Here is a 24,979-nt window from a genome sequence, read left to right as displayed (position 1 = left end):
ACGAAGCGGGGCGCACGTTTCGGGCAGGATGCTGCCCCGCACCCACGGAAAGATGTTCCCTGCCCCCTGTTCACCCGAGCCAGGATGACGGACCAGCTGCGGGAACCCGCTCCAGAAGAGTGACTTTTTCATAAACATTGCGTAACATGGACATTGGTTGCCGTATTCGGGGGGGGGGGGATCATGTACATTGTGTTGGGTTGTTGTGTATTGCCGCGTGACGCGTTGTGTTTAGCCGGGACGGCTAACTCTTTAAAAATGCGGGGGGGGGGGGGGGGTGATGTAGGACTTGAGAAACACGCGTCACGCGTTGGGTTGAGAGGTGTGCACACGGCGGACAGTGAAGGCAAACGGGGACACAGGGCATGGAGCGACTTACTGTTGTTGTTGTACCAATTAAGGTGGCATGGTAGTTAAGGGGGGCCTGCAGGTGGCCGGGGGTAATCGAGGATGCAGGCTGGTGATTGGACGAGAGGTATGGGTGTCTGAAATTGGCGACGCGGTGTCTACAACAACAACACCACGTGGGACTGGGGGCTTGGGGCGAGTAGCGAAGCGGGGGATGGTCCAATTAAATAAGGGGAATTGGTTCAGGGATAAAGGCGGAGAGCGTGGGGAGAAACGGGAGTTGGTGCCTGGGACGAGTAACGAACGGATGGCGAGACGGAGCAGCGGACAAAGAGAGTATAGTATAAGGTAGCAGTGGACAAAGAGAATACAGAGTATGGTAGCAGTGGATAGAGAGAATACAGATAGAGTAGCAGTGGACAGAGCGAGTACAGCGTAGGATAGCAGCGGAGTAACGGGCCTTGGTGGAGAGAGCTACGACGGAGTGGGACGGCAGAAAGAACAAAGAGCGACCGAGCTGGAGAGAGAGAGCAGAGAGGAGGGTCGCTGGAGGAGAGGAGCAGAAGGAGGGGGAGTTGTGAGTTGAAGAGTACGGAGGGACATTGAGTGATGCCGACGGAGATGTGAAACTATACGAGTTAATAAAGAACCGAGAAAGACAAAGAAGCTGTCACGTCAGTACGAGTCCTACACATACACAGCATACAGGCACACAGTATACACACAGCATGCATGCATAAATACACACAGCATACACAAAGCATACATACATACATAGCAACAACAACCGCCATTCGCCATTCAGTAGCAGTGACGTCACCACGACGCTTGTGCCAGGCTATGTGCATGTTGAGGCCACGTGCAGTGTCGAACGCCCGCTGGCACGAGGTCACGGGGCAGACTCAGGTGCCACGGGTCGACTGACTGAGATGAGTGGCTGATGCTCCACCTGTGCCCCCTACTGTGCCAACTTTCTGTGCTTAAATAGCCACCCGGCACTCCGCTCGTTGTGAGCGTCACTCCTCTGCCCTCCTTTGTTGTTGGAGGGCGACTGCCTCCAACTGCCCACTAGCATCCTTCACGAGCCTCCTCCACAGAGGCCGATCTTGACACCGCTGATACCAGTCATCGGCAAGTCCACTCAGCTCCACATCCTCCTGTACCACATCACTCCATCTCTTCTCTAGCCCATGCCGCGCCCGTTGAGCCCCCTCGATCCGGACAAATAAAAGCTGTTTAGGCATGCGGTGGCTGGGCATGCAGGCTACATGCCAGAGGAGCTCACCGATGGGACTTTGTCCAGATCTTTCAAGGATTTGTGAGCTTCTCACACAATCCAGCCTGGTTAAACCCAGGATGGATCGTAGGCAGGCCAGCCTAAATCTTTCTAACCGGCGAAGATGTTCCATTAAGGGGGTCCACGTTTCGCAAGCATAGAGAAGGGAGGGAGTGACTGTGGCTGAGAAGACCTGAAGCTTCGTGCAGAGCGACAGACTAGGCAGCTTCCACACAGTGTTACGCAACCGATGAAAAGATAATGCCGCTCGACTGATTTGGAGTGAGACCTCTGCTGTCAAACCGGAGCCAGTCATGAGCACACTGCCCAGGTATGGGAAACTCTCCACTCTCTCCACAACTGCCCCATCACCGAATTGGGAGTTGTGGAGGTGGAGTGTCTGATTGTACAAAATACCCAGGCAGGTGCTTAGTTTTGGTGGGGCTGATGGTAAGGCCCCACCTCTTAGTGGCAAGCTCCAGGTTCAGCAGCATCGCCTCCAACTCCCCCTCTGAGTGAGCAGCAATTACCAGATCATCGGCATATGTAACATGGTTGAGCAATAGGAAGCCATCCCTTGACTGCACCTGGGCATCGATCAGCCTCCCATTGTATCTGTACCAGATGTAAATTCCTCCGGTACAGCTCCACGAACTACGTGGTCGAAATAGATGTTAAATAATGTGGGAGCCAGAGGACATCTCTGTCGCACCCCAAGGTGTACAGGGAATGACTCCGACTCCTGGCCACGGAGTGTTACCTGGGCCCGATCACCATCATGAAGGTCCTTAATGATCGTGAGCAGAGGGTCAGGGACTCCGAAAGCACGAAGAACAACCCAGAGCCCAGGCCTACTGATGGTATCATAGGCCTTGACCAGGTCAATAAAGCAGAGATGTAGGTCTTGTTGGAATTCCCTATACCTCTGCTATAGCAGACGGACAGAAAATATGGCATTTGTGCAGGACCACCCTTTCCTGAAACCACATTGGGGCTCTGCAAGCCTCTTCTCAGCGTGCCTAGCAAGGCGATGTTGAATAATCCTTGCCAGGACCTTTCCCGGCACACTGAGGAGTGAGATACCCCTGTAGTTGTTGCAGTCTGTGCAGTCCTCCTTGTTAAAGAGGGACCCTTCCAGTGGTCCAGACTGCTATTATGATGTCATGTAGGGCAGTCTGTGCACAAACGCCACCCTTGGTCAGCATTTCGCTTGGGAGATCATCTCTGCCCGGTGACTTTCCTGTTCTTACTCTGGATCGCCTTTAGTACTTCCTCAACAGAAGGCACCTCAGCCAGCCACTCACAGGGGGTGACTTCTTCCAATATTTGAGGCACTGCAGCCTCAGCAGGGTCATGCCCACTTTATCCCAAGTTGTATTTCAGGCTGTGGGATTTCCCCTCCACCAGGACCTCACAGAAATGCTCAGCAAATCTGCAAACTTGTTTCTGGGGGTCGGAGATTGGATCACCATTCTTTCCCCAAATTATGGTAATAGGTATGGCGCTGCAGGTTACTTTTTGATGGAGTTAAAGCACCATTTGTGATCGCGGACCATTGAGGCAGACTCCATCTCCTCAGCAACCCGCGACCACCACCTATCCATGCAGCGCCTCACAGCTCTCCGAACCTCCGAGTGAAGTCTCCTCATTCTCCGACGTTGGATGCTGTAGCCATTGAGAGTGTGCCTGTCGCTTTTTCTCAGCCAGCCTGAACACCTCCTCTGTCAGCCAGGGTCTCTCGGGAGGTCTGGACCGTGTACCCAAAACAGCCATTGCAGCTACATGAGCCACAGTCCTAAATCTCGCCCATTTCTCCTCGACATCTGGAGGAGTGGGGGACGATGCCAACGCCAGCCGCAAGCGATGATGAAATTCTCGCTTGCAACTTTCATCAGCTAGATGAGACCATGCCACTATGGGTTTGAATGGGGTCCTGGGAGTACACCTTCCACTGGAGTGGAAGAATGGCAGGCACATCTTACAAATGACAAGTCGATGGTCAGTGGGCAGGTCAGCTCCACGGTAGGTCCTGGTGACAAGGACATGCATGGGCCCACATCCGCTGTTCCATCACTATGCAGTCCAGCAGATGTTCTTGCTTAGATCCGGCATGCATCCATGATGTTGTATGGATGCGCCGATGCCGGAACATCGTGTTGGCTGCACAAAAATCTAGCAGCCTCCTGCCGTTGTTATTGAGCATACATGTACACAGCATACACACACCATACACACGGCATACAGGCACACAGTATACATGCAACATACATAGCGTACAGGCAGACAGCATAGACAAATAGCATACATATGTAGAGATGTGATTATGCACTCTCCATGCTACCAGCCGGTAGTATCCCACACGTGTCAATAGGGGGCGGTAATGTAACTAAACCAGTGTTAACGAACTATGGGTCAAGGGGGCCAACGGTAACCCCGATGGGAAAACGATCTTGGGACGCAGACCCCAGACCCCGGGAGGAGGGGGGCTGGGGGATAACGTCACCCTTCCAGGATCTGGTCGAAGGTCCTGGAAGGAAGGCGTGGCTGGGGCGGAGCAAGCCACGGACTTGTATAAAAGCCGGACCTCTGAATGGTCCAGGCAGTCGTCGTCCACCCGAAGACCAAGAGCCTCCTGAAAAGAAGAGCCCGATGGGCAGAGCCGAACCCCTGGCAAGGGTCAGCTCTAAGCTATACCAGTGAAGACTGAAGAGAAGAGCCCGATGGGTAGAGTCGTACCCCTGGCAAGGGTCAGCTCTAAGCTATACCAGTGAAGACTGAAGAGATAAGCCCCATGGGCAGAGCCGTACCCCTGGTAAGGGTCAGCTCTAAGCTATACCAGTGAAAACTGAAAAAAAGAGCCAACGGGCCGAGTCGTACTCCTGGCAAGGGTCGACTCCAGCTTATAGACCAGTAAAGACCAAGCTTCAATCAATAAGGGGTAGAATAGCCAGTGAGAGGCGTATCGGGTGTAAGGGGCCGTTACCCCGTTATTATAAGCGACTCTCCTCTAGTTATTGACCCACTACAACTGGTGTCAGAAGTGGACAAGAATGGAAACTAGGGGACATCGTACCACGAGCTCGGGAGAAGACAACGACGACTCAGCTGCAGGGACAACGAGCCCTGCAGAGGACGGTGAGGTGCTGCCGGCTGCCCAACAGCCAGCGCTCCGAGCTGCGCATTCCTGCCTCACCGAGCTGCTCCATGCTGCGGCCTCAATTCTGAAGGAGATTAATCGCAGAGGGCCGATGGTGGAGGCGGTGGACGGGGCAGGGCTGCCACCAACGGCTGTTCCCGCCATTGGCGGAGGAACATCCGCTGGGAGCGGAAGTCAAGTGCATCATGGGAGCCGCCTGAACCAACCAGTGGACGCCGCATCATCAACGACAGACGTATGCAGGCCTGACTAGCCAGCGGACCCCGCGTCATCAGCAACGCGACCTGCTATGGAGGCCGCCATTCTGCCAGCAACCGCAACCAGTAAAGTAGATGCCGAGCAACTCACCACGGGGCGCGCGCCGTCCTTTCAGCAACGACTGCCCATCCTAAAATAATTTGTGGCGGCGAGCGACGGCGGGCGGCGACTGGGCAGCCTTCCAACGCCGTTTCCTCGCCCACCAGGAGATGGCGGGCTGGACTGAGGCGGAGGCGCTGCGTGCGCTCCCAGCCGCCTTGGATGATGACGCCCTCGTCGCCCTCATCACCATCATGAAGGCGGACCGGACGACCTTGCACCTGGCGCTCCGACGGATGTCGGAAATCTACGGGACGCCCTCGGACGCTCGACACCGATTTGCTACACGTCGACGGGGTGACACGGAATCCCCCCTCGCCTTCCGCAGCACCCTGCTGGCCATGACAAGGGCTGCCTTCCCGCGGATGGACAACAAAGCCATCGACACCCTCGTTTTGGAGAAGCTGTTGGCGCTGGCCCAAGAACTACGCATCATCATCCACGCTGTGGATGGCGATGACATGTGCTCACTGCACGCCGCCAAGAACATCCACAACCATATGCTGCTCCACTGGGATTCGGGCATCGCCACCTGCACGATGACTACGGAACCGTGCTGCACGGCCGACGACCCTCCACCTGAACAGGCCTTCGCAACGACTCGCCCTCCGGGATGGAGGGCTCCCGAACGTCCACGATGTCGGGACAACCGCCTGCGAGGACGGGCTTCTCCGTGGCCAAACGTCACCTGCTTCAACTGTGGTCTGCGAGGCCACATGTCAGCCGAATGCCGAGCGCCCCCGACGCCGCACCTCCTGACCCCAGCCATCCGATCCTCGGGCGCCCATGACGGTACGGCATTCCCAGGTGAGTCGCGGCACCTCACTTGCTCAGCCCCCACACTCACCTCGCACACCTCACTGCTTGTGCTTGCCGGATGATGGGCAACGGAGAGCGAGACTGTTGTGATTCTAACAGGGAGCTCCAGCCTGCTCAGTGGTCGGAGCTGGCCTTATTATAACGGGGGCGTATCTGGGGTAAAGGTGAAAGGCGGAGTCAGTCGAGAAGCTCCAGGAACCAGACCGAAGGTTCTGGAAAGGGGGCATGGCCAGAGGTGGAGCTTGGCTGCGCCAGGCAGATATAAGCGGGACCGAACCAGAGGTTCGGGGCTGTTGCGGGTCCTGGGTCCTCGCTGCGTCGCTGCTCATCGTCGTCTGGTCGTCTCCGATCACATGGCCGATCTTCTGGAAGACTCTCTCTCCGTTGCTGCGCTGGTCGAACAACTTGCGTAGCGAAGCCGGAAATGGGGCTACGTGTTCCGATCGCCTATGTGTAGCTGCGTTACACAATGTATTGCCCAGTATGCTCTTAATAAATAAGAAGCCTTCTACTCGACGTGTCTCAGAAACCGCACACTACACAGGCACACAGTATACACAGCATACATATGTAGTGGTTTAACGCGTGCCAAGGGGGGTAATTGTAAACACGTGCGGGTTGGGGATAGTGGGGTCGTATCGGGACATGCTGGTGTTGCTGGGGGACAACGGGTGAGGCGGAGATGGCCCGTTAGGCAATTATGGATGCAGGACAATGACTGTTCGGTTGTTGTTGTCAGGGACAAGGTGGCGCCTGTAAGTCTGGGAATGGGAATAGGTGGCAGCGGGGGCCGGGGGCGCGGGGCGTTGGGGGGACGCCAGTTAATTAATTGGAAATTAATAGGGATGGGGATAAATACGGGAGCGTCAGAGTAAGACGGAGAGTTGTGCTGGGAGCTGGATGGAGACGGTCCGAGCAGAAGAAGAAGAAGATACGAGAAAAAGTATAGGGAAGCAGTGGAGTGGAAGAAGAAGTATTGGGTAGCAGAGGAGTGGATGAAGTATAGGGTAGCAGTAGAGACGGAGACGAGAAAGATATGAGAGGTAGAATAGGGTAGCGGTGGAGCAGGGGAAGAAGAGAAGACGAGAGGACGGATCGGCTAGCAGTGGAACGGGAACGAGAGAGACAGTCGGAGTGAGACGGAGAAGCCGAGAGAAAGCGACGGCTGGAGAGGGACGGAGAAGCAGAGAGGAGAGTCAGGAGAGACGGAGAGAGAGGGGGAGGAACGGAGCAAGCGAGGCCGGCGGAGCGTGGTGAGCGAGCGGAGAACGTGCTGTGGAGTGGTGGGCGAAATGTGCTGAGTTTGATAAAATAAAGTAACGACAGAAAAGAAAGAAGTTGTCCTCAAAGTTCAGCACTACACATACATATGTAATAAAGGACTCTTGCACTGGGTCTGTCTCCGTTGTCCTTTATTGGTTCGTACACTTTGCCCGCACAGCGTCTCGCTCAGAGTCCCCTCCGTCTCCCGCTCGGCAGCCCCACTGCTGCCGTCGCTCCTGCAGACTTGTTGCTGGCTCACTATGCAGCCCCGCTGCTGGCTCGTTACTCAGCCTCTCTGCCTCTGACCTGCAGCCCCACGGCTGCTCACTATGCAGCCCCGCTGCTGGCTCTCCGTCGCCTCTGTGCCCGGACACCGCTGGCCAACAGTGCCGAGTCCCAACCCTGTGGCGATCACGCCACTTTCCTTCTCCTGCCCTGCGTGGCCTCCTCCTGTCTTTATTCTCTCACTCTCTCCCAGCCCTTCCGGTTCCTGTCCTTAAAAGCTCTCTCTCTCCCCACGTGACCCTAACTCCTCCCACCTGTTACGTCACATCCCGCGAGCCCGTTTACGCTCGCATTACACATACACACAGCATACACACATGATACACGCAGTATTCAGGCATACAGCATATAGGTACACAGCATACACACAGCATACATAGAGGCACATAGCATACATACAGCATACATAGAGGCACACAGCATACACACAGCATTGGCTGGTCGGTTTCACCGGGCGTGGGTCGGTAGCCAAACCCATGCATACCAGCAGCAGGGTGTCGCTCATTCATTGGATGATCAGTTATTTATGCTATTGCTACTGCTAGTTCTACGACTGCTATTACGTATCCCATATTATTTTTTCGTTACTTAGCGCCTTGACTAAGGCGCCAAACAAATAATTAATTACTTTTACAGCAGAAGTGTGACCAGATTAGTTGATGAGAAGCACGGTAGTACATGAGTATGTTGATGCGTGAAATACACTACGATGAAAATGACAATGAGCAGCTACTGCTGCTCTTGCAATTGCTGTTGTTGCTACCGTTGTTGCTGCCACCTCTGTTGCTGTGACTACTATTGATGTTGCTATTGCTACCATTGCTATTGCTGCTGCTGCCTGTCACCTGTTGCTGAACTCGACGATGGACATCATGTCGTTGCAGGCCATGAGCGCCGGCCGGTTCTCCAGCAGGATGCAGGCGCACACGAAGAGCTCGTATGTGTAGTCGGCGTTCACCGACGGCAGCTCAGGCCGTACCAGGCCCTCTGTGGTGACACATGGATGGAGTGACGGACGGACGCACGCACGCACATGGACAGATTAGGAGCGGCGATGAGGCCCCATGGTTAGGGTCACGCGTTCGTCGCTAGCTGAGAAGGTGGCCCAGCTATACAAGGTTGGCTCCCATCTGTTCCCCTCTGTATGGGATACAGCAGGGGTCGGCAACCAGAATGTCAAGAAGAGCCACGATGCGTGTAAATACGAGACGGTGGTCCTTCATGAATAACGTCACAAAGCCGGTCCTTAAAGAACCATAGGCGGCTCCGAAGCCGCAAGTTGCCGACTCCTGGGATAGAGCATTCTCAGTAAATATGGAACATTGGTTCTAACCACACGCTAACGTTTGATACATGTTGCACGCTTTCTGGGTTGCCCCCTCATATGCGTGGGTTTATTCCAGGTGCTCTGGTTTCTACCAGCATGTTAAACACTCCTCCATTGACTCTGGACCGGTTTCAATACAACTTTCTCATCAACAGAGTCAGGCTTGCTTTAGTCAAGTTGATATAGGTTTCCAGAGACTAATCTATAAACTAAACTATTATTTATTTTACCAGGTAAGGCCCACTGAGCTATATATCTATTTTTTAGAAGCGACCTAGCTACAAATGATAGCTCAACGAAGTGTCTTATCATGTGGAAATTTATAGTAGCCAAATACTCTAAAAGCATGTTTCTAAATATGGAGGGAAAAACTGGTGGACCCGGAGAAAAACCACACTAACACAGGGTGAACATGCAAACTCCAAATATACAGGCGCCAGGGTCAGAAACGAACCCAAGACCTCCTGTATACCAGGCGAGGAAGTTAGCATCTTGCCACCGTGACACCACGACACCACGAGATAACATTTGTGCAGAAATAAGCGATACACATGCGATGCTCTTAACAATCCATGACCAGGAAACACGAGTAAATGGCTCAGTGCCATCCGGTGGGGCAGGATTTATCCCAACCTAGACTGCTGTGATGCTGCGAGCCAAAAGGAAATGTTACAAATACCGGCAAAGGGGATTACACATGGTGGCAAGCAGTGAGACATAGTGGCGGATACAAGGCAGGAGTGATGGGGCAATCACAGCCCCCCCCTCCCACCTTGAAACTCAAAAGAAAGGTATTTTATGCTCTTTAGTTCCTTCGGTAAAGTCACGTAGGTAGAAAAATAATAGATCACGACGTTTCGATCGCAACACAAGCAATCGTCTTCAGGTGGGACAACCACAGCAAGAAAAAACTGCTGAAGTAGGCAAACTGAAGACGATTACTTTACCGAAAGAACCAAAGAGTTTGGATTCCTGCAGTCACGAAAGCTTCAAATCAAGATAGGTCTTTTATGGATATTCAGATTTATCATAAATAATACATTGAATATGTTTTTGTTCTACTATTTAAAAAAGTTTAAATATTGGGACCATGCCTCCAGCCCCCAACCTCCCACCGCTCCCCTCCCTGCCTCCCCATGCTTCTCCCCCCCACCTCCGTCACAGTGACCTTATCATCGTTGCACCATGAGTCGTCTGTGCCGTGGCATCAGTGGTCGTGTGCGGTGCCGTGGGCGCTGCCAACGTCTGCCCTTACCCTGATTCTGCATGCCTGAAATGTGCGTCTGGTGCCGCACCCTATCGGCCTCCAGTGACGTGAGCTCCAGGTGGTGGCTGCTGAGGATCTCAAAGAGGCGCACGGCCTCGTCGTGTGGGAACTCCCTCTGGAAGCCCAGCAGCAACCACCTATGCGGTAATAACGACAACGACAACAAACGCAAGGAAGGAGAAACCATGAACACGCATTATTACGCGACGTTTTCCCATGTGCAGTCGAGAACCTGACGTGTAGCTATCAGGCCAAATGCATTTGCATATTTGCCAATAGTTATTTTTGCTCTGCCTTGTGTCTCCCAAGTTTTTGGCAATAACCCTTTGATCAATTAGGGCCTGTTTTTCAGAGAGTAAGTCCCTAGTACCAACACTACTTTGTACGAAAGTTGTGTCCAGATTGGATCGTCTGCACGACCATTATCGTATCTCCCCGTTACAGATGGACGGCGCTTGTGGACCATGTACCCCAAACCTTAGGTGAAGTGCAAGTGTAGTGTATCGGACGAGGCACACGCAGAAATCTGGAGGCACCACAGTTTATTATAACATCTAGCCTAGGGATAACACAACGCTTAACACTAAAACGCAACACTTGGGAAGGGGGAATCTACTCTAGACCCCTTGAAGGGGGTCTCTTATCCCTCAGCCCTTCTAGCCGATCTCCCGGGCTCCCCGCCGCGCCGCCACACCAATCGCTTCCCACACCGGACTGAGGCCTCCGCTTCGCCCCCGTTCCTCTTCCCTGCTCCAAGCCTCACCCCCCGGGCCGCCCCCGGCCACGCCTCCTGCTCGGTCTCTTGATAGGAACAGGAGCCAGTGTCACATTTCCCCGGGCCCTCCCCATCCGGGTCCCCTTAACTCCCCTGAGCCGGCACATCCAGGCAGGGCCGCTTCCCGTGACGTCTCCGTCAACTCCCCGCAGATGTTACGTGCCCTCACTCATATCAATCGTGGGTGCTTCTCGCATACACACCGTAGGGACGCTACTTACATTCCTACACAAGCATTAATAAAAACACATCACAGCAAGCCCAGCCATCTGTCACGTGTTGAACCAATGCTGCGGACATGCACTCTCAAAAGGCCTTGTGGTTGAATGGAAGTGTGAAAAATACTTTTTTTATGTGGAGGGACAGATATATGAAGGAGATATGTCATCTGCTTATTTATGTTGGGACTGATATTATCTATAATGATGTGAATGCTCATTTTGTATGAGGCATCAATATAATTTTCCATCCAACCTCACTGGTTCAAGCAAACCTCACTGCTGGTGAGACACTGTATGTTGACACCGGTCCAGAGTTTTTCTTGTTATTGAACCTCCCAGAAGGCCTCGTGGTGGACATGGAGTGTAAGTAATACACTGTTCTGTTACTGACATATGTGGTGTCACAGGGATATTAAGGAGATATATTATCAGATTATAATCTGTCCTCGCTGCGTTTTATATGCCGTGTTGGTGGCATATCAGAGCAATCAGCTGGGACCTCGCATCTCAGCCCAAGCCACACAGGGTGCTTACACATTGACGGCTTGAGTGGACGTCTCCCCTGAGTGGCTCGTGTCTCTACAGTAGACCTCTTATCTGCGCAGTGACTACAATATTGCCACCCACGTGGCTGCAGGAGCCCAGAGGTACAGATGATGATGCGCATAAGATGGCAGGAGGGGGGCGAGATGCTACCTACCTCGCCCGGTATGCGGGATGTCGTGGGTTTGATCCTGACCCTGACGCCTGCTGTATATTTGAAGTTTGCATGTTCTCGCTGTGGTCGTGTGGATTTTTCTCCGGGTCTTCCGGTTTTTCCCTCCACATTTAGAAATATGCGTTTAGAGTATTTGGCTGCTAATAAATGTCCACATGATAAGCCATAAGAGTTTTTTTCTGGGTTATATTGCATAAATATAAAACATGTCAATTCGTTACGAGTACAGCACATTGGTGTGTTGGAGATAAGCCACTTTGTTGAGCTATCATTTGTGTCCAGGTCGCTTCTGAAAAAGAGCTCTAGACCAGACATGGGCAAGGCACGGGCCGCGGGCTGTATACGGCCCGTTGGGCTTTTTAATCCGGCCCGCCGAACTTGTCCAAATATTATTATTAAATTAAATTTTACCTTCCTCCTGTAATGCCCCCATTTCCCAAATAGATGGCGGACTTTGACCGGGAGAGAGAGAGAATATTCGTATGAGCAATTCATGTTTCTATTTGAAGTAAGTTAACAGTAATATTTGGGTACAGTATTGTTTTTGGAAGCATTCACTGTAATATCGTAAGAACGTTAACTTCACCGCATCATCGTATGAATGATGCGAGAAGAGATTAACGGGTTCTTATGTTAGCGATTTACGTACTCGGCGCTTTCGCTCTCTAAATTACGGCTTGAATGAGGGGGAGGGGTATGACTACATCACAAAATTAATATCTTACCAGGAATTTTATATAACAAAAGTTATATACATAACTGATACGCTTTGTGTAATTCAACAAAACAAACAAAACTTAACTCCGAGTTCTCTCAGAATTTCACGAGTCCGTTCTAGACCCCACAGTTTTTTAAAGAGTTTTAAGCACAGAAAACATAATTAAAGTTTGATAAATCATTCATTATACAAACTTTTCAATAATTTCCTTCTTCACTTCGATTTCAATTTTCTTTAAAAACTTCTTCTCACCAACATTACCACTCATTACCACTTTCTCCGAAGGCAAGTTTGTAAAAGAATGCATGGTACAGACATCAGACATCTTGTGTCCGGAGATCAAAAGCAAATTTGAAAAAGTCAGTTTATCACGCAGGACTGTGACTCGCCGTGTGGAACTGATTGATCAAAATATAGCCAGTCAATTAAACAAAAAGTCTGATTCCCTTGAATTATATTCACTAGCACTGGATGAAAGTACGGACGTAAAAGACACTGCTCAGCTCCTCATTTTTATCCGAGGCATTGACGACAGTTTTGCGATAACAGAGGAATTTTTGACCATGGAGTCCCTGAAAGGAACAACGCGGGGAGAGGACTTGTATAACCAGGTATCTGCTGTCATCGAAAGAATGACCGTTACCTTGGAGTAAACTTGTCAATGTCACAACGGATGGATCGCCAAATTTAACTGGAAAAAAATTTGGGCTGCTGAAAAGAATCCAGGATAAAGTGAAAGAGGAAAACCCTGTCCAGGATCTTATTTTCCTTCACTGCATCATCCATCAGGAATCCCTGTGTAAGTCTGTATTGCAGCTTAATCATGTCGTGAATCCAGTCGTAAAACTTGTGAACTTTATACGAGCAAGGGGGCTTCAGCACCGTCAGTTTATTACGTTCCTGGAGGAAACTGATGCGGATCATCAGGACTTGCTGTACCACTCTCGTGTCCGCTGGTTAAGTTTGGGGAAAGTGTTACAACGAGTGTGGGAACTGAAAGAAGATATCATCGCATGTTTGGAGTTGATGGGGAAATCTGACCAATTCCCTGAGCTAAGCGACAAGAACTGGCTTAGTGACTTTGCGTTTCATCTTCTTGGTTCTTTCGGTAAAGTCACGTAGAAGGGAAGTAATAAAATGATAAAAATAAAACATAATAAAACAATTCTCACGACGTTTCGGCCACAACGCAAGCAGCCGTCCTCAGGTGAAAACCAGGTCCGTCGAGGCGACAGAGTCTGAATGAAACAGCACACGAGCTTGGAGCATATATATAAGCTGGGCGCATTGACAAAGGAAGTGCAGCAGCAGCAGCAAGTGCAGCAGCAGCAGCAACTGCAGCAGCAGCAGCAACTGCAGCAGCAGCAGAAACTGCAGCAGCAGCAGCAACTGCTGCAGCAGCAGTAACTGCAGCTCCCTTTGATGCTGTTAATCCTGCATAATGCACATGCATATGCAGTACTAATCACATTCCTGCATTTCCCATAAATATGCTAAATTCCTTTTGATATGCAAATTCCTTTGTCAATGCGCCCAGCTTATATATATGCTCCAAGCTCGTGTGCTGTTTCATTCAGACTCTGTCGCCTCGACGGACCTGGTTTTCACCTGAGGACGGCTGCTTGCGTTGTGGCCGAAACGTCGTGAGAATTGTTTTATTATGTTTTATTTTTATTATTTTATTACTTCCCTTCTACGTGACTTTACCGAAAGAACCAAGAAGATGAATCCCTGCAGTCACGAAAGCTTTAAATCGAGACTTTGCGTTTGCTGTGGACATATTTTCACACATGAATGAGCTGAATGTGAAACTGCAGGGGAAAGATCAGTTTGTTCACGACATGTACAAACATGTGAAAGCCTTCAAATCCAAGCTCACTTTGTTCTCCGGACAAATTGCGAACAAATATTTCGCTAATTTCCCCACACTTGCCATGCAGGAAGAGGCACCGCGAAACGCAAAAAAATACAGCAAATCACTTGAGGACCTGCACGGAGAATTCTGAAATAGGTTCTCTGATTCCGAAAACATTGAACAGTCACTTCAGCTGGTGTCCTGTCCCCTGTCACAAGACCCTGAAACAGCACCACAGGAGCTGCAGTTGGAACTGATAGATCTTCAGTCTGACTTCGTCCTAAAGGAAAAGTTCAACTCTGTTAAACTGAATGACTTTTATGCTTCACTTAACAGAGCCACGTTTCCAAACCTCCGGAAGACTGCACAGAAGATACTGACTTTGTTTGGCTCGACTTATGTGTGTGAGCAGACATTCAGCGTCATGAACGCCAACAAAGCCCGTCACAGATCAAAGTTAACGGATCAGCACCTCAGATCTATCCTGAGAATTGCCACAACCAAAATAACTCCAGACTTGGATGCACTGGCAAAAATGGGAGATCAACAACACTGTTCCCACTGAAACTGAAAGTGATTATGTGTTGCTGCAGCGAGGTTGGAGCCAAATCTCCATCACACAGCCTGCGTGGCTGCTCTAACCTGTTAATGTAGATAATAAAGAAGTTCAAGTGAGGTAATTGGTTTGGGCGCAGGCCTCGGATGTTTTCATGTTGTTTGATCAGTCACGTTACGACATGTTTTTGTATTGTTCATGTTCGTGTAATTTGTTAAATTGCCTTGCAAATAAATGCTTTGCTACCTGTTAAAGGCCAAATCCTTTCATGTAATGATTTTTACATGTCATTTATATTAGTTCACACAAACACTCCATCCATCTGTTCCTGGCCCGGCCCCTCTGTCAAATTTTAGAACCCATTGTGGCCCGCGAGTGAAAAAGTTTGCCCACCCCTGAGCTAGACTATATAGCTCAGTGGGCCTTACCTGGTAAAATAAAAAAATAGTTTCTAGTATTACAGTTTACATATTTTAGAATGGTCACTCTATATCTGTTTTATGTTTATGCGAGTTATTATTTTGTTACTATTAAACACGTTATTTGGTTCTGCTGCTGTTGGAAGTGCTGCATAGGCACAAATAAACCAAAACAAATTACACGTTTGTAGTGACTGTACTTGTCACTGTGCTGCTTGGACTTGCGAAGTCACGGCCGGTAATTTTGTGCGCCGCGGTTGTCGGTTTGACCGTTTTTTTATCTTGTTGTCGTGTGTATATATTGTACAGTTGGGTTGGATTATTTATGGTTGCCTTGTTATGTTGGTGGAGCACACTTGTTGCTTGTGTTAGTTTACGTCGGTTGCTTGTTTTGGGGGAAGTTAGCAGCCGGGACAGCTGAAGCTACGTAGGGGGGGGGGGTGATGTTGTGACTGTACTTGTCACTGTGTGGTGCTGGGACTTGCAAAGTCACGGCCGGTAATGTTGTCATTGTGGGCAGCCCAGGTTACGGGCTGCAGTACCAACACTAGCAGTGGTTGGGTGAGCGCTGGTGAGCGCAAAGGCACCGTGAGCAGTGTGCGGTTCCGGCTCCCAGTGAGGGAGCGAGAGTGAACGTGAGCCAGCCAGGGTTACTCAGGGGCATGATACTCTGGCTGACTTGTTGTCACGTGATCAGACGATACTGGAGGGGGGCCATCAGTGGAGGGGGGCCACCAGTGGATGGGGGCCGAGGGGCGGTCATGTGGTCCCGGAGAGCTCTCGGGAACATTCGAGAAGGAGCCCGAGGAGCCTGGAAGGTGGGCCGGGCTAAGGGCGGAGCCAGCCCCAGCCCGGGAGCATATAACGGGAGCTCGAGGTTCTTCAAGTGTTGGTGTTCGAAGATCCACATCGGGGAGAAAAAACCTCTCGCCACGCGGTCCGGGACCCAGCTTGTGGTCCGGACCGGGGTAGCAAACTGTGTCTAGTTCTGCCATAGCGTGGTTAGATGGGCATTTGAGACCTGAGCGTAGGTTGTGTTATGTTCGTGCTGTTGTATGAATAAATAGTGTTGCTCCCAAGATAACGTCTGCGACTCAGTTGGACTCACTACAACTGGTGTCGGAAGTGGCCAACTTGCTAGGCTATAGCTAGCGGTAGACGGAAGATGTCTACACGCCGCAGAGTTTGTGTGCGAGCTTCGGACGACGGAGACGATGATGAGCTGATTCCGCCCACGGCCGCCGAGGACGGAGAGGAGACGCTGGCCGTGGAGCAGGGCATAGTCGGGGCGCAGGGCGCCTCGCCTTTTGTTGAGGAGCTCGTCAGGGACACGCATGGCCGTCTCGCTGACATCGTCCAAGCGGCGTCCTCCATCCTCGTCGAGATGCAGTCCTTCCCCTCGATTGCGAAGGAAGGAGTGGCGGAGCTGTCCGAACGAGCCGACTTGGCAGCCATTTCGCGAAGGGCGGGAATGCATCTGCCGCTGCCCACACTCGCGGGCGCCATTTTACCGCCGGCGGGGAGCGCGGAGCCCACCAAGCTTAAAGCGGGGACGTCCTCGTCATTTGACGTCCAGTCGCTCCATCGGCTGCCCTTCATTAAATAATTTGTTTCCTCCAGCGGAGATTGGGTGACATTTAAGAGAAGATTCCTCACGAATGCCGACGTGGCGGGGTGGTCGGAGGCGGACGCGCTGAAGGCGCTTCCCGCCGCCCTCGAAGACGATGCTTTAGCAGCGTTCCTCGCCATCCTGCCGTCCGAGAGGTCGACCCTCACGCAGACGTTTGACCAGATGGCCACCACTTTTGAGCCACTGCTGAACACCCGCCAGAAATTTGCGGTGAGGTGGGGAGGTGATGCTGAGTCGGCCCTCGCTTACAGGAGTGCACTTTTGGTGCTGGTGAAGGCCGCGTATCCGCTCATGGGTCACGATGGCCATGATGCGCTGGTGCTTGAGAATATGTTGGAGCTTGCTGAGGATCTTCGCACTGTCCTTCCCGCCGACGGCGGGGACGTGTCTTTGCTCAAGATTGCCAGGTGTATCGAGGCGCAGCAGACCCTGCAGCGTGACAGGGTGTTGGTGGCATGCTCTGCGTCTTCCGCGGAGCCCGAGGGTTACACGGTCGGAGAGGCCATGTTCGCGTGCTCGCTGCATCAGCGGGGCACCGATCGACAAGGTGATGGTAATCGGCGGCGGGACGACCGTCGGCGGGCGAGGTCTGATTCATCCCGTTGCAGCGACAGACGGGTCACCTGCTACAACTGCGGCCTGCTGGGGCATGTCCAGTCGGGCTGCCGGGTTCCTCGACGGCGGGCCTTGGGACGTCCACCTTCCTATGACTCCATCCCCCCTAAGGCGCCGCACGACTGATGCCTCACACGCGGCCGCTCGTGTCGGCCTCGCGTACTCGGAAGGCCAAGAACCCAACGACCCAGCCTACTGCTCTGCATGAGGAGCCGGCTTCGTCGGGTCGATTTCTTGCTTCCCCCAGGTCTCCCAAGGCGGTCGAGCCAAACCCGTCTGGAAGAACCGGCATCACGGACGCGTTCAAAGACTCGTTTTGCATGATCCCGCACATTGCACACTCCCACACCGTCATGGGCTGTCGCGCTCGCGTGAGTCATGGCCAGTGTTTAGCTGATCCTGCCCCCCATCGAGCTCACGAGCGTTGTTACACGTTGAGGGTGGGAGATGGTGGTTGTGGGGATTTTGTGCGTCGCGGTTGTCAGTTTGACCGTTTTTTTATCTTATTGTTGTGTGTACATATTGTACAGTTGGGTTGGGTTATTTATGGTTGCCTTGTTATGTTGTTGGAGCACACTTGTTGGTTGTTATGTTAGTTTACATCAGTTGCTTGCTTTGGCGGAAGTGGGGTGTGATGTTGTGATTGTACTTGCCACTGTGTGCTGCTGGGACTTGCGAAGTCACGGCTGGTAATGTTGTCATTGTGGGCAGCCCGGGTTGCGGGCTGCAGTACCAACACTAGCGGTGGTTGGGTGAGCACTGGTTAGCGCGAAGGCACCGCGAGCAGTGTGTGGTACCGGCTCACAGTGAGAGAGCGAGAGCGAGCATCAGCCAGTCAAGGTTACTCTGGGGCATGATACTCTGGCTGACCTATTGTCACGTGACCGGACAATACTGGAGGGGGGCCACCGGTGGACGGGGGCTGAGGGGCGGTCACGTGGTCCCGGAGAGCTCTCGGGAACATTCGAGAAGGAGCCCGAGGAGCTTGGAAGGTGGGCGGGGCTAAGGGCGGAGCCAGCCCCAGCCCCGGAGCATATAACGAGAGCTTCATGAGGAGCTCGGGGTTCTTCAAGTGTTGGTGTTCGAAGATCCACATTGGGGAGAAGATGCCTCTAGCCACGCGGTCCGTGGTCTGGACCGGGATAGCGAACCGTGTCTAGTTCTGCCGTAGCGTGGTTAGATGGGCATTCGAGACCCGGGTGTAGGTTGTGTTATGTTCGTGCTGTTGTGTGAATAAATAGTGTTGCTCCCAAGATAACGTCTGCGACTCAGTTGGACTCACTACAGTTCATCAATTACAACAGAGGCTTTTGGCCAGCCATCGAACAAAGACGGTCACCGCATTACGCTCTTTCAGATGCGCTTCTGCGGCCGTCTGGAATGCTCTTCCTTCCAATATTAGGAAGCCAATGGAGCTACACACGTTAAAATCATCTTGATTTTTGTGTTTACTTTGTTGTCCTTCCCTCACACCTCCGATAAGCACTATTGGCTATGTACGGTGCGAAACATTTTTTAACGTACATACAATAACATCACCGTGTGGCCTTTAAAGGAAAAATATGCAATAAGAGACATTTAATGCAATGGCTCTTTCGTGCTTAACAGTGTTCATTTTACTACCATCAGTTACAAATAATCATCCTGAGGTGACTGCACTACAGAGAATTAATAATTTTACGCTGATTTATGTTTGTTTGATATTTTGTATTTATTATGAGGCAAGATTGTTTTGGTCCGATTTTTATTTGCTTCATTGCTGCATCTTATTTGATTTGTTTTGGTCTTGTCACTTTTGGTGACCCAGGTCAGCCTTGTTAAATGAGACTCATCCTAGTCTAGAGTTTCTCACGTGGTTAAACAAAACTAACTTAAGATTTATGGTCATGATGCGTACAAGATATAGGGCCCACTTCACCTTTGCCGTGAATGTTCCTTTCTTTGTAAGTGTTGGCAGAAACATTGGTGAGGTCTCTCTAACCAAATCACCAAGGTGATGTGCGTCGGCCATTTTGTCAAGAATTCACTGTGCCTCTTAAACAAGTGTTGAGGATCTGGCGATGACTCACTCAGAGACGGAGGTGAGGTTAAGGGCTTTCGCCATTCATTAAGGGCTACACAAGACACAAGGGGGGTGAACCACTTCCCAGGGGCCGGCCGTGGGGTCATCCAACACGGCCGACCGAGGAGCACAGCCACCTCCCGCCCTGGCGCTGTGCTATCTCCACTATCCCTACCCTCTTGACCCTGGCTCCCCGTTTCACCCTCTCTCGACCCTTGACTCCAGCTACGACCCCGCTTACGTCACAGGGTCCACCTTTTAACCTCGAGGAGCTGTGTCGTCATGTACACTGTCCAATGCGCGTGACCTCACGTCCCGTGACGCCATCGCACCGGACAGCGCACACGACGCCACTACTCTCCTCTACTCCTCTATATCACCCCCCCCCCCCCGTGAAAAATAAAACAGCCGACCCGGCTGCAATCACCCCGCAAGCAGGGCCCCACACCGGACCAAAGACCGAACAATCAAGAGTGCGTGTGCCTGAAGGTAAAACCGGCTGCTAGACAACTCAACCTTAGGGCAGCACGGCCCCTCTGGCACAACAGCAACAGCAACAACAACTACAACAAAACTTAACAAATAGAGCCCGAAGGCTTCATCCGCCGGATAGCACTGAACGGCCAGCAGGGCCGGCACCGGAGCCGCATCCCCCTCGAGCGGGTATACGCTGCTGGCCCGCTCCCCCGTGCGGCGTCCGCCACCCATGCAGGTGGCCCGTCAGCGGGCAACAGGCCCACCGCCGTGGCCTCCGGTGACCGGAAGGTCTCTGTCGGCCTCACTCGGGAGGGGTCTGGGGGCACACACACAGGCCGGACGTCACCTCCGTCAACGAGACCCGGCCGGTCAGGCACGCCGGACGCATCATCAGCCGGCAGCTCCGGAATTGGGGGTGGATCCCCCAGGGTAGATGGAACATAACGTTTGAGCCGGGACGGGTGCACTATCCACCGCCGGCGACCGAACCGAATCTGGACGCATTGTGGCAGGCGGACCTCCACAACCTCCACGGGGCCCTGCCAAGGGCGATGCAATTTGGCCGATGTGCCAACAAGGACCTGGGGACAATGCAGCCACGCTTTTTGGCCCGCTACCCACGGGAGGCCAGCTGCCTGGTGTTTGGGCAGCCGCTCATTAGCCGCCTGCCAGCTGGCGGAATTCTCGGCAGCGGCCTGTCGAGCCTCGTGCAGCCGGTCAAGCGCGACCTTCAAAGGGGCCGGCACCGCCGACCCCTTCCTGGAGGAGCCAACGTCCATCTGGACGTGCACCTTGGGCTCCGGTTCCCTACCGTATATCAAATAAAAGGGCGAAAATCCCATGGAGGCATGAGGGGCCAACCGATACGCTGCCAAGACCCCCGGGACGAACAAGTCCCAGTCTGACTGGGACGTGTTCACCTGGTGGCACAGCATGGACGTAAGGGTGCGGTTCAAGCGCTCTACCATCCCGTCTGACTGGGGGTGGTAGGGAGAGGTGCAGATTTTCTTGGTGCCAAGGAGGTCACACACTCCTTGAGCAACCTAGACGAGAAATTCCGCCCCTGGTCAGTCAAAAATTGTTCCGGCGCGCCCTTGTCAAGCACGTACCCCTGGATGCTCTCGGGTGGAGGAGCTGGGGTTGCGTGCGCCAGGACGGCGCCGGCCAGGACTACGACCGACGCGGGACCCGAATTGAGGACCTGCAAAAAAATGTCCTGGCCCCCCGACACGGCTGTCAAGGCCCCCACAAACCCCTTCGTCCTTGAAAAGTAGCTCGACGGGGACAGGAGGATACCCGTCTCCGTGGAGCCCATTTCGAGCGGTCTGCGAAACCTAAGGGGTAGCAGGATTTGTAACGCCGGCGGTACGGTCACCGGCGCTTTATTCAAGGCCCGTACACTGGCGACCAAGGGAGACAGGACGGTAGGCGATTGTAGGAATTGCAGCCGCCTCCCTGACGGCATTTCCACACAGCCCTGGTCAACGAGAATTCGGATGGGCATCCTAGACAAAAAGTCGATCCCCAAGAGGCATGACACTGCCAAGGTCCTGGAGACCAAAATAGGCCCGGCCAACTCAATCTCGTCAACCCGAACCGACGCTACGTGGCCCAAGATGCCCAAACTGCCGCCATTCGCGGCGACACAAGCCCCGCGAACCGGCCTTAACGGACCAACGCTGTGGGGTAGCAGCCCAAAAATGGCATAAAAAATAATGGTGGCCGACGCCCCCATATCCACCAGGAGGCGAACGTGCACCCCTTGCACGTATCCCGCCACCGCTGAGGAGCCGGCAGCTGCCACCACCATCCGATGCGTAAGCGCATCCCATGACGATGGGCCCTAGCCCCGCTAGATGCATGAGGTGAAGGGAGCAGCCGCGCAGGTGATGCGTCGCGACTCGCCTGGGGCCCTCGACCCGATGCCGACGAGGGTCCGGGAGAAGGTGGAGCCCCTTTTCCGAAGGCCCCCGGGGCATTCCGGCAGCCCCGCTCAATGTGGCCCCGCTGACCACAGCGAAAGCAGGCCACCGTGGCCGCCTCCTGCGGATGGGAAGGTCCCGGCCACCCCCGCTGCTCCGGATGGCGAACACCCGCCCCCCTTCCTCGACGATCGGGCATCGCCAGGGCCGCAAGGGTGTCCACCCCCTGAGAGGCGGCCCCCCCGTCCGGCGCCGGGACCCCCGCGCACGCCGCCATCCGAGGCTGTTGGCGGAGGGAGAGGTGCGCCTGAATGTTTTCGGTGACCACCAAGGATGTGATCTGCCGATCATTGTTGATTGACAGAGCAATTTCTAGCTCCCTTGCCAGGTCAAGCAGCTTTCCCAAGGCCATAGAATCAAGTGCCCTGCCATACAGGTCAGGGAATGCAGCCTGCGCCAGGGCCAGGAACGAGCAGCGGAAGGCCAGCGGCAGTTTCCCCTCCTCCCGCCGCCGCACGGAGAACTTCATCTGCGCGCAGGACGGCGGCTCAAAAACGTTGGCCATTTGGATATAGGCCGCCGGGAGCGTAGCCCGATCGGCCGGAGGGATGGACTTCAAGGCCTGCAGAGCCCTCTTGTCCAAGCAGGTCGGAAGCGCCGGCAAGGCCTCCTCCATGGACCAGCCGACCGACATGTATGCCGCGTCAAAGCGGTCCTGGAAGGCCGACCAGTCGCCCCCTTTCGCGACAAACGGCGCGACGTGGGGTAACCAGCGCAGCCATTGGCCGCGCGGTGCCGCGAGGTGTGGAAGCCCAGCGGCACCCACGGGCCACCCGGTGGACGCGACGTGGTGCGGCGGTGGCAGCGTTGCGGCACCCGTGGGCCACACCGGAGACGTGGCAAGCGGCGGGTGTGTTGCGGCACCCCCTGGCCACGCCGGAGACGGAGCGAGTAGCAGCCGCGTTGCGGCACCCGCGGGCCACGCCGAAGACGTGGAAAGGTGCGGTGGTGGTGCAGTCCCCGCGGGCCACGCCGCGAGGTGTGGGGATGCAACACCACCCCACGCTGTAGATGCATCGGCGTGCATGGCCACGGCGGCCCCCGTGGGCCACGCCCTGGGCGCGGCGAAGTGCGGCAGAGTTGCGGCCCCCATGGGCCACGTCGTAGATGCAGCGAAGTGCAGCAGAGTTGCAGCCCCCATGGGCCACGCCGTAGACGCAGCAAGGTGTGGAGGCGCCACAGCTTTCGCGACCCACCTGTCAGCGGCGGCGTACAAAGCCGCGGCGTCGTCCGCGGCCCACCCCGCAGGCACGGTGAGGTGCGTGGCCGCGGCAATCTCCCACGACGCGGCGAGGGACCACGGCGTTGCGGCCTCCACGGGCCACGCCGAAGACACGGCGGTATAATACGGGCCTGCAGCGGCCCCCGCGGCCCACCCCGCCGGCGCAGCGAGGTGCAGGACAGCGGCCGTAGCCGCGGCAACCTCCCGCGACGCGGCGAGGGGCAGCGGCGTTGCGGCCTCCACGGGCCACGCCGAGTTTGCGGCAATGTAATACAGCCCCGCAGCGGCCCCCGCGGCCCACCCCGCCGGCGCGGCGAGGTGCGGAGCAGTGGCCGTAGCTGCGGCAACTTCCCGCGACGCGGCGAGGGGCGCAGCAGCCGCGGCAACCTCCCGCGACGCGGCGAGGGGCGGCGGCGTTGCGGCCTCCCCGGGCCACACCATAGTCGCGGCGGTGTAACACGGAGCCGCGGCGGCATCCGCGACAAGGGACACAGGCACGGCGAGGTGCGGAGCCGTGGCATCGCCGGTGGCCTGCCCCGTGAGCGCGGCGACGGGCGGAGCCACGGCAGCACCCGCGGCCCATTCCGGTGGCCCGACAAGGACGGCACGTGCGTACTTACCTGGGGCCCCGCCGGCGGGCGCAGCTTGATGTGGAGCCGCGTCGTCGCCGGCGGCTGGCCCCTGCGTCACAGCCAACATGGCGGCCATTTCCAGCGGGGCGGCCGCCGGGAAAATGGCGCCGGAATCAACAACGGCGGTTGACGGTTGCTCCCGTCCCAACTGTGGGCCGGTTGGCTGCGTCCATGCCTCCACCTCGGCCAACCTGATGGTGAGCTGCCCCACCTCCTGCAGGAGCTGCTGCAGCAGGGCTGCAGGGACGCTCTCCGTCTCCAGCGGCGGCGGTGAGCTGGCACTCCCGGCCGCCAACTCCTCCCGCTCCGGCCCATTCCTCTCCATGGGGACCGTCACCGGGGTCCCGGGCTCCGGGGTCGCTGCTGGAGCCTTCTCCCTGCCGTCGGCACCCTCCAAGCGATGTGCAGGTAGGTTCTTACGCCGTGCGCCCGCTTTGGACATTTTGGCGACGGTGTAAAACTTCTGACACCAGTTGTTGAGGAGCTGGCGACGACTCACTCAGAGACGGAGGTGAAGTTAAGGGCTTTCGCCGTTTATTAAGGGCTACACAAAACACAAGGGGGGTGAACCACTTCCCAGGGGTTAGGGGTCCTGGGCTAGGTCCCACTGGGTCCCAACACAGCCGGCTGCCCTGTGCTGTCTCCTCTGCGCCGGCCGTGGGATCATCCAACATGGCCGACCGAGGAGCACAGCCACGTCCCGCCCTGGCGCTGTGCTATCTCCACTATCCCTACCTTCTTGACCCTGGCTCCCCGTTTCACCCTCTCTCGATCCTTGACTCCAGCTACGACCCCGCTTACGTCACGGGGTCCCCCTTTTAACCTCGAGGAGCTGTGTCGTCATGTGCACTGTCCAGTGCGCATGACCCCACGTCCCGTGACGCCATCGCACCGGACAGCGCACACGACACCACTACTCTCCTCTACTCCTCTACACAAGTAACCACGACTGTCTGTGTGTGGATTATCCAGTTTTCCAATTAACCAGGCTTGAATTA

The 24,979-nt window shown here is 54.5% G+C and overlaps 1 protein-coding gene across 2 annotated transcripts in view; it reads right to left on the bottom strand.

Moving 5' to 3' along the window:
• LOC133354128 (uncharacterized) overlaps positions 1-24,979 on the bottom strand; it is a 134,011-nt gene that overhangs the window by 12,487 nt on the left and 96,545 nt on the right. For both annotated transcript variants that reach the window (XM_061570723.1, XM_061570724.1), the window contains exons 8-9: positions 10,088-10,236; positions 8,351-8,492 (exon numbers count right to left, since the gene is read on the bottom strand). In XM_061570723.1, the coding sequence (XP_061426707.1) occupies positions 8,351-8,492; positions 10,088-10,236 (291 nt within the window). The remainder of the gene's footprint in view (positions 1-8,350; positions 8,493-10,087; positions 10,237-24,979) is intronic.

The sequence above is a fragment of the Lethenteron reissneri genome, chromosome 46 (genome assembly GCF_015708825.2).
Source record: "Lethenteron reissneri isolate LAM-NWPU_2019-01 chromosome 46, ASM1570882v1, whole genome shotgun sequence".
NCBI lineage: Eukaryota > Metazoa > Chordata > Hyperoartia > Petromyzontiformes > Petromyzontidae > Lethenteron > Lethenteron reissneri.
This window is presented reverse-complemented; position numbering and strand designations above follow the sequence as displayed.